The sequence below is a fragment of the Mustelus asterias genome, chromosome 31, assembly GCF_964213995.1.
Source record: "Mustelus asterias chromosome 31, sMusAst1.hap1.1, whole genome shotgun sequence".
NCBI lineage: Eukaryota > Metazoa > Chordata > Chondrichthyes > Carcharhiniformes > Triakidae > Mustelus > Mustelus asterias.
Window position 1 is genome coordinate 973,922 of NC_135831.1, and position 9,645 is coordinate 983,566.

Here is a 9,645-nt window from a genome sequence, read left to right on the forward strand (position 1 = left end):
AAGGCCCCGTGTGTAGCGGGGGAATGTGGGGAGGGAGGGAGGGAGGGAAGGAAGGAGAGAGAGAGATAACAAGAAATGTCTCGTCAAGGAAGATGGCAAGAGTTTCCCCGCCGGTTGCGAGGAGCAGCGAATTTGGAGGGATTATCACCATCTTTCCAGGGGGTTGATCAGGATTTCACGCCGCGTTCCTTCCACATGTCCATCCACCTCCGGATTGAATTAGTTTTAATGATTATGTTTATTATTTTTTCTCTTTTCGAGTGCAGGCAGCAATATACCAGACGATACCAGGAAAGGAATGAGTAGAGAACAGAAAGCAATATTTTAAAGTCTTTTTTTTGTCGTTTTTTTTCCTCCTTCTGTCTTTGCCGTTTTGTTCAATCACTTTGCATGAGTTTTTTTTTTAAAATAAGGAAGTTATTTACATTCAGCCAGAGATGAGCCCAGGCTTCACGGACGTGACACCCCCCTTCGTGCAGCGCAAGTTGGGGGGCTGATTTTTTTTTTTATTATTTGTTCGTTCAAAGGTCCTTGTTATTTGCTTGCTTTACACACAAAGCATGCACAAGCGGGATTGCACAGTGCGGAAACATACAGGTCACACGCAAGGCTGCCCTCTTCTTCTTAAAAAACATGATTCTTTTCAATTCTTCTGCCCATCCCCAGGAATGGAGCGAATGAAAGAACAAAAACTGTGTGGGTGGGGGTGTGTATGTGTGTGTGTGGGTGTGTGTGTGGGGGTGGGGGTGGGTGTGTGTGTTTGGGTATATGTGCGGTTATGCATAGGTCAGTGCACATGCGTGTGCGTGCATGCGTTTGTGCATGTGTGTGTACATGTTTTTATGCAGTGGTGTGTGTTGGTGTATATGTATGTGTACATGTTTGTGTATATGTGAGTGTGTGTGTGCGTATGTAACTATTTATGTGTAAATGTGTGGCTGTATGTGGATATTTGCATGTGACTGTGTGTGTGTGTATAGGTGTGACTGTGTATATACTTGTGTGTGTATATATGACTGTGTGTATATGTGACTGTATGTGTCTGCATGTGTGTGTGTATATGTGCGTGCATGTGTGTGTGTATATGTGCGTACATGTGTGTGTGTATATGTGCGTACATGTGTGTGTGTATATGTGCGTACATGTGTGTATGTGCGTACATGTGTGTGTGTGTATGTGCGTACATGTGTGTGTATAAGGGGGAGTCAGATCCTGCGAGAGGCGGTAGCAGCTGTCGAAGCTTGGGATTGGGCAGGATTAGCAGGGATGAGATCAGTCGGCTGTGGTGGGGTGTGGAGGGAGGGGTGGGGTGGGGGAGGGTGGGGGGTTTATCCTAGAGTCTTTCCCTGGAAGGGACCCAGATATAGGGGCCAGAATGCTCCTCGATGACGTGCTTTGACCGGATGTAGATCTCCTCGAAACTGTCACCGTCCACAATGGCTGCAACAACAGAGGGAGAGAGGAGAGAGTTAGTTTGTTTTAGATAGAAACTCGACAACGGGGGGAGAGTGAGGTAGAGTGAGGGTGAGGGGGTGGGGAGAGTGAGGATGGGGGGAGGGTGACGGGGCTGGGGAGAGTGAGGGGGGGAGGGTGAGGAAGTGAGGTAGAGTGAGGGTGAGGGGGTGGGGAGAGTGAGGATGGGGGAGGGGGGGTGGGGAGAGTGAGGAAGTGGGGGAGAGTGAGGTAGAGTGAGGGTGAAGGGGGTGGGGAAAGTGAGGGTGGGGGGGAGAGTGAGGGTGGGGGGGAGAGTGAGGGTGGGGGGGAGAGTGAGGGTGGGGGGGAGAGTGAGGGTGGGGGGGAGAGTGAGGGTGGGGGGGAGAGTGAGGGTGGGGGGGAGAGTGAGGGTGGGGGGGGAGAGTGAGGGTGGGGGGGAGAGTGAGGTAGAAGGGGGTGGTGAGAGTGAGGGGGGTGGGGAGAGTGAAGGTAGGGGGGAGGGGGGGTGAGGAGGTGGGGAGAGTGAGGTAGAGGGTGAGGGGGATGGGGAAAGTGAGGGTGGGGAGAGTGAGGGTGAGGGGGGAGAGTGAGGGTGAGGGGGTGGGGAGAGTGAGGGTGGGGAGGTGGGGAGAGTGAGGGTGGGAGGGTGGGGAGAGTGAGGGTGAGGAGGGGTGGGTGAGGGTGGGAGTGAGGATGAGGGGGGAGTGAGGATGAGGGGGGAGTGAGGATGAGGGGGGAGTGGGGATGAGGGGGAGTGGGGATGAAGGGGGAGTGAGGATGAAGGGGGAGTGAGGATGAGGGGGGAGTGAGGATGAGGGGGAGTGAGGATGAGGGGGGAGTGAGGATGAGGGGAGTGAGGGAGGGGGGGGGGAGTGAGGATGAGGGGGAGTGAGGATGAGGGGGGGAGTGAGGATGAGGGGGGGAGTGAGGATGAGGGGGGAGTGAGGATGAGGGGGGGGAGTGAGGATGAGGGGGGGAGTGAGGATGAGGGGGGAGTGAGGATGAGGGGGGGAGTGAGGATGAGGGGGGAGTGAGGATGAGGGGGGAGTGAGGATGAGGGGGGAGTGAGGATGAGGGGGGGGAGTGAGGATGGGGGGGGAGTGAGGAGGGGAGTGGGGATGAGGGGGAGTGGGGATGAGGGGGGAGTGAGGATGAGGGGGGAGTGAGGATGAGGGGGGGAGTGGGATGAGGGGAGAGGGGGGTGAGGATGAGGGGGGGAGTGAGGATGAGGGGGGGGAGTGAGGATGCCGGGGGGGGGGGGGGGGGGGAGTGTACCATGTCACCACAGTGGAGTTTGTGAGCTGGGAAAACAGAACCCCTCCATCTTCCCAGCTGGATTTCTGACATCTCCTTCTCAAGTAAAGACCCACCAACCACAGTTTGGAAATTTCCAATTCCCTCCCCCCGACACCAGTATATTTTAGTGGGATTGGAGGGGAGAGAGTTCCAGATCCCCTCTGTGTGAGGACATGCTTCCTGATGTCCCTCCCCGAATGGCCTGATTCCAGTTTGAAGGTTCTGCTCTGCCCCTTCTTCAGGGCAATCACTCTCCCCTCACCCGCCCCCTCCCCACGCCCCACCTCACTTCACCCCCCCACCCCCACCACCCCTCCCCCTCCCCACCCCTCCCCCTCCCCGCCCCCCACCACCCCACCCCACTCCCCCTCCCGCCCCCCCATCACCACCCCACCCCTCTCCCCCCTGCCCCCCACCACCCCTCTCCCCACCCCCCTCCGCCCCCCACCACCCCTCCTCCCGACCAGAGGAATCCTTTCTCTCTCTTGACCCATGGAACCTTCAACCAAACAAATGTGGGTTGGTCTCCATGCCCGACATCAAACCCCTTCCCCACAATCCCCCATCCCACATTCTCCCCACTCCCTGTGGGAGTGAGTCCCACATTCTCCCCACTCCCCGTGGGAGCGAGTCCCACATTCTCCCCACTCCCCGTGGGAGCGAGTCCCACATTCTCCCCACTCCCCCGTGGGAGCGAGTCCCACATTCTCCCCACCAATCCACCTAACCTGTAACCCCACACATTTACAATGGCTAATCCATCATTCACGTCTTGGGACACTAAGGGACATGGCCAATCCACCAAAACCAGCACATCTCTCGGACTGTGGGAGGAAACCGGAGCACCCGGAGGAACCCACGCAGACACGGGGAGAATGTGCAAACTCCACACAGACAGTGACCCGAGCCGGGAATTGAACCCAGAGTCCCTGGAGCTGTGAGGCAGCAGCGCTAACCACTGTGCCACCGTGCCGCTGGGATTGAACCCGGGTCCCTGGAGCTGTGAGGCAGCAGCGCTAACCCACTGTGCCGCCGTGCCACTGGGATTGAACCCGGGTCCCTGGAGCTGTGAGGCAGCAGCGCTAACCACTGTGCCACCGCGCTGCCCCTCAGTTTTCTCTTTATTGAGAGCTGCAGTCTTGCAACAACACCTCCATTCGGATCCCCCCCCCTGCCTATCTGACAGACACTCTGTGGGGGCCCGTGGCTTCTGGCGAACACCAACCTCCCCTGTTAAAAAATGCAGGTAGGGTCACACACCTGAGAAACACTCAGTGAATTCCTGCTCCAATTCACAGCTCTCTCAAATGCCTTTCGAGCCTGTTCCTCTGTCAGCCGTTTGTTAATCTCCCTGTAAGACAAAGCACAGAGCGACTCGAACCATCCTCCGTCCATTCCACCCTATTAACAGCACAACAGAGCACAGCTCACGCACCCATCCACCCAGACAGCTGCACAATTTCCACTGCCTTCCTGTTCACACCTTCCACCATCTCGAACATCCCAAAAGGAGGGGAGTGGGGAGTGAGCCAGCAGACTGATTCCCGAGAGTTAGTGATGAGGCAAAGGACGGGGGGTGGAGGATGTGGGGGAGAGAGGAAGCTACTGTGTAGTGGGCATAGTAAAAAGCACCATTGGGAGAGACTAAGTCACTGGAGTTTGGAAGAGTGAGAGGGATCTCATGGAAACTTATAAAATTCTAACAGAGTTAGAGAGGGTAGATTCAGAATGTTCCCGATGGTGGGGGAGTCCAGAGATGTGTGGGTTCGGGTGATTGGCCTGCTAAATTGCCCCTTAGCGTCAGGGGGATGAGGACTGTGGGGTTATGGGGATGAGACCTGGGTGGGATTGTGGTCGGTGCAGACTCGATGGGCCAAAAGGCCTTCTGCACTGCAGATTCTATCATTCGATGAATCCAAAACTAGGGGGTGTCATGGTTTGAGGATAAGGGGTAAACCTTTTAGGACTGAGATGAGGGGAAATTTCTTCACCCAGAGGGTGGTGAATGTGTGGAATTCACTCCTACAGAAAGTAGCTGAGGCCAAAACGTTGTGTGATTTCAGGAAGGAATTAGATATCGCTCTTGGGCTAAAGGGATCGAGGGATATGGGGGGGGAAAGGGGGGAATCAGGATATTGGATTTGATGATCAGCCGTGAATTCATAATGAATGGTGGAGCAGACTGGAAGGGCTGAATGGCCTCCTCCTGCTTCTAGTTTCGATGTTACTATGTTTAGTAAGAATGTTCAGGTCTGGCCTGGAGATACTGCGTGTGGGAAGGTGAAAGGATTGAAAAGGTTGGGGTGGTAACAATGGGTATGGGAGCAGGGAGCAGTATGGGGGCAACAGAGCTGACAGCGGGGGTCAAACACCGGGGGGAGGGGGGGGCAAAGGCGGGGGGGGGGGTTGCAAATGTGGTACACAGCAAACCATCCACAGGGGAAGCGGAGACGGAGTCGATGCTAGCTCACAATGGGCTGAATGGGAAACCCGATCCCAGTTCCTCCTCCCTCCCGCCCCGATCCGGACCCGGGAGGGGGAAGCGAGTTAATACTCACAGGATATTTCCAGCGATTTGGGTCTGATGAAGATGGCGATGGGATGAAGGTGAGCAGCCTGCAATCTCCGCACTGCGTTCGCCGACACGTCCAAGATGCAATGCTTCCCCTGGAGGGCAGAGAGGAGACCAGCTTTAACCGAGAGCAGAGCGGGGGATGGACCCACGGGGGGGGGGCGGGAGAGTTTGGGATGGACCCAGGAGGGGTAGAGGCAGAGAGAGAGAGGGTGGGGGAGACGATGGACACACAGGTACAGTTAGAAGATTACAGAATAGGAAGGGAAAGGGGTCGGTGAGACAAACAAAGGCTGCAAACTATTGGAAAAACAGCCATCGATCGGCAGGTATAAACTGACTGATTAAACAGCGAGAGAGAAACGCTGGGACTGAGTGAACTGTAACTGATAGAAAGATAATCCCCGATCCGCAAGGTTAACACAACATTTAATTTACACCTTAATAAACAGGATCGTAAAATAGTGAGAGCACGGACCATTCAGCCCATCGTCACCTCTGTACTGGCCCCCCCCCCCCCCCCCGCCACAGCAATTCACCCCGTCTCACTCCACAGCTGGGATTTTCCAGCCCCCAGACCGGAAAATCCCACCTGGGGTCAGCGGGCCTTTGCACTGGTCCGTGTCCCGCCCGTTACGATTCCCGTGGCAGGCCGGAACGGGAAAATCCCGCCCCTTTGTCATATTGCTCGTTCCCCGTACAATTCCGGATTCCCGTCCAATCCTTCTCTGAAAACCATGGATTAAATCTGCACCCCCCCCACACGTTGCGCTCCTGATCCGAATCACTCGCTGCTTAGAAAAGCATCTCCCCTTCGCTTCTTTTGTTAACCCCCGTGTACTAACCAGTGATAGGTCACATCGGCCACTCACCAAATATTACTAAACACTGGGTAGTAACCAGGTTGTAGCCCTGGATTTGTACAGAGCTGGACACTCGTGTAACGCACATCGCCAGCACCAGGGAGCAGCAGTGCTCCACAGAATACCGGGCTTTTATTTTAATTCTTGGGAATGGCGAGTGTACCCAACAAGGAGCAGATTGGGAAGCAGATCCTGGAGAGATGTGATCATAACAGAGTGGTCGTGATGGCAGATTTTAATTTCCCAAATATCGATTGGAATATCCCCAGGGTAAGGGGTTTAGATGGGGAGGAGTTTGTTAGGTGTGTTCAGGAGGGCTTCCTGACACAGTATGTGGACAAGCCTACAAGAGGGGAGGCTGTACTTGATTTGGTATTAGGGAATGAACCTGGGCAGGTGTCAGATCTCTCAGTGAGAGAGCATTTTGGGGATAGTGATCATAACTCTATCTCCTTTACATTAGCATTGGAGAGAGAAAGGATCAGTCAAGCTAGGAAAGTGTTTATTTGGAGTAAGGGCAATTATGAGGCTACTAGGCAGGAAATTAGAGGCATAAATTGGAAGGAGGTTTTCTCAGGGAAATGTACAGAAGAAATGTGGCAAATTTTCAAGGAAAATTTGTCTGGAGCTCTGCACAGCAACGTTCCAATGAGACAGGGGAGTTATGGTAGGTTACAGGAACCATGGTGCACGAAAGCTGTAACGAATTTAGTCAAGAAGAAAAGGAAAGCCTACAAAAGGTTCAGGGAGCTAGGTAATGTTAGAAATCCGGAGGAGTATACGACTAGTAGGAGGGAACTTAAGAGGGAAATTAGAAGAGCAAGAAGGGGTCATGAGAAGGCCTTGGCAGACAGGATAAAGGAAAACCCCAAGGCATTCTACAAGTATGTTAAGAGCAAGAAGATAAGATGTGAAGGAGTAGGACCTATCAAATGTGACGGTGGGAAAGTCTGTACAGAACCGGTAGAAATAGCAGAGGTACTCAATGAATACTTTACTTCAGTATTCACAGTGGAAAAGGATCTTGGTAGTTGCAGTGCAGACTTGCAGTGGACTGAGAAGATTGAGCATGTGGACATTAGGAAAGAGGGTGTGTTGGAGCTTTTGAAAAGCATCAAGTTAGATAAATCGCTGGGACCGGATGGGATGTACCCCAGGTTACTGTGGGAGGCGAGGGAAGAGATTGCTGGGCCTCTGGCGATGATCTTTGTGTCATCAATGGAGACGGGAGAGGATTGGAGGATTGCGGATGTGGTTCCGTTATTCAAGAAAGGGAGAAGAGATAGCCTGGGAAATTATAGACCAGTGAGTCTAACCTCAGTGGTTGGTAAGTTGATGGAGAAGATCCTGAGAGGCAGGATTTATGAACATCTGGAGAGGAATAGTATGATCAGAAATAGCCAGCACGGCTTTGTCCAAGGCAGATCATGCCTTACGAGCCTAATTGAATTTTTTGAAGATGTAACTAGACACATAGACGAGGGAAGAGCAGTCGATGTAGTTTATATGGATTTCAGCCCCACCTGATAAGGTGCCCCATGCAAGGCTCATTGAGAAAGTGAAAGGGCACGGGATACAAGGGGACGTTGCTTTCTGGATTCAGAACTGGCTTGCCCACAGAAGGCAAAGAGTGGTTGTAGATGGGTCTTCTTCAGCATGGAGGTCGGTCACCTGTGGAGTGCCCCAGGGATCTGTTCTGGGACCCTTGCTCTTTGTGATTTTTATAAATGACCTGGATGAGGAAGTGGAAGGATGGGTTGGCAAGTTTGCTGATGACACAAAGGTTGGAGGTGTTGTGAATAGTGTAGAGGGATGTCAGCAGTTGCAACGAGACATAGATAAGATGCAAGACTGGGCGGAGAAGTGGCAGATGGACTTCAACCCAGATAAGTGTGTGGTGGTTCATTTTGGCAGGTCGAATAGGATGAAAGAATATAATATTAAGGGTAAGACGCTTGGCAGTGTGGAAGATCAGAAGGATCTTGGGGTCCGGGTTCATAGGACGCTCAAAGCAGCGTCGCAGGTAGAGGCTGTGGTTAAGAAGGTGTATGGAATACTGGCCTTCATCAATAGAGGAATTGAGTTTAGAAATCGGGAGGTAATGCTGCAGCTGTATAGGACCCTGGTCAGACCCCACCTGGAGTACTGTGCCCAGTTCTGGTCGCCTCATTACAGAAAGGATGTGGAAGCCATAGAAAGGGTGCAGAGGAGATTTACGAGGATGTTGCCGGGATTAAGTGGTATGCCTTATGAGGATAGGCTGAGGGAGCTCGGTCTTTTCTCCTTGGAGAGGCGAAGGATGAGAGGTGACCTGATAGAGGTGTAAAAGAGGTTGAGAGGTATTGATAGAGTGGATTCTCAGAGGCTTTTACCCAGGGCTGAAATGGTTGCCACAAGAAACATAGAACCCCTACAGTACAGAAAGAGGCCATTCGGCCCATCGAGTCTGCACCGACAACAATCCCACCCAGGCCCTATCCCCATATCCCTACATATTTACCCACTAATCCCTCTAACCCTCATATTTACCCGCTAATCCCTCTATGCATCCCAGGAGACTAAGGGGCAATTTAGCTTGGCCAATCAACCTAACCCGCACATCTTTGGACTGTGGGAGGAAACTGGAGCACCCGGAGGAAACCCACGCAGACACGGGGAGAATGTGCAAACTCTGCACAGACAGTGACCCGAGCCGGGAATCGAACCCAGGTCCCTGGAGCTGTGAAGCAGCAGTGCTAACCACTGTGCTACCGTGCCGCCAAGAGGTCACAGGTTTAGGGTGCTGGGGAGTAGGTACAGAGGGGATGTTAGGGGTACGTTTTTCACTCAGAGGGTGGTGGGTGCGGGGAATCGGCTGCCGGTAGTGGTGGTGGAGGCGGATTCGATAGGGTCTTTTAAGAGACTTTTGGATAAGTTCATGGAAGTTAGTAAGATAGAGGGTTATAGGTAAGCCTAGTAGGTAGGGACATGTTCGGCACAACTTGTGGGCCGAAGGGCCTGTTTGTGCTGTAGCTTTTCTATGTTCTAAGGACAAAACCTCAGGAGCCAACATTTCAAGTCTGGACGACCTTTCACTCGCATTTGGGGAAAGATGCAGCGACATTGGAGGCAGTTCAGAGGAGGTTCACTGGATTGATTCCTGAGACGAGGGGTTTGTCGGATGAAGAGAGATTGAACATTTTGGGCCGATACTCTCTGGAATTGAGAAGAATGAGGGGAGATCAGATTGAGGTCTACAAGATGATGAAAGGTGTGGATAAAGTAGACGTGGAGCGGATGCTTCCTCTTGTGGGACATTCTGGGACGAGAGGTCACAGTCTGAGGATAAGAGGCAGCAAATTTAAAACAGAGTTGGAGGAGAAACTACTTCTCCCAAAGGGTTGTGAATCTGTGGAATTCCCTACCCGGTGGGTGCCGGGACAGGGAGTAAATTTAAGGAGGAGTGAGACAGATTTTTAACTGGGAATGGGGGTTGAAGGG

At 52.9% G+C, this 9,645-nt stretch overlaps 1 protein-coding gene across 1 annotated transcript in view; it reads right to left on the reverse strand.

The window, feature by feature from the left end:
- Positions 1-1,227: 1,227 nt before the first annotated feature.
- The window catches only part of LOC144481725 (disks large homolog 4-like), a 142,846-nt gene continuing 134,428 nt past the window's right edge, over positions 1,228-9,645 (reverse strand). The window contains 4 exon segments of the mRNA XM_078200873.1: positions 1,228-1,440; positions 3,991-4,026; positions 4,029-4,081; positions 5,285-5,397. Coding sequence (XP_078056999.1) covers positions 1,334-1,440; positions 3,991-4,026; positions 4,029-4,081; positions 5,285-5,397 — 309 coding nt within the window. The 3' untranslated portion in view covers positions 1,228-1,333.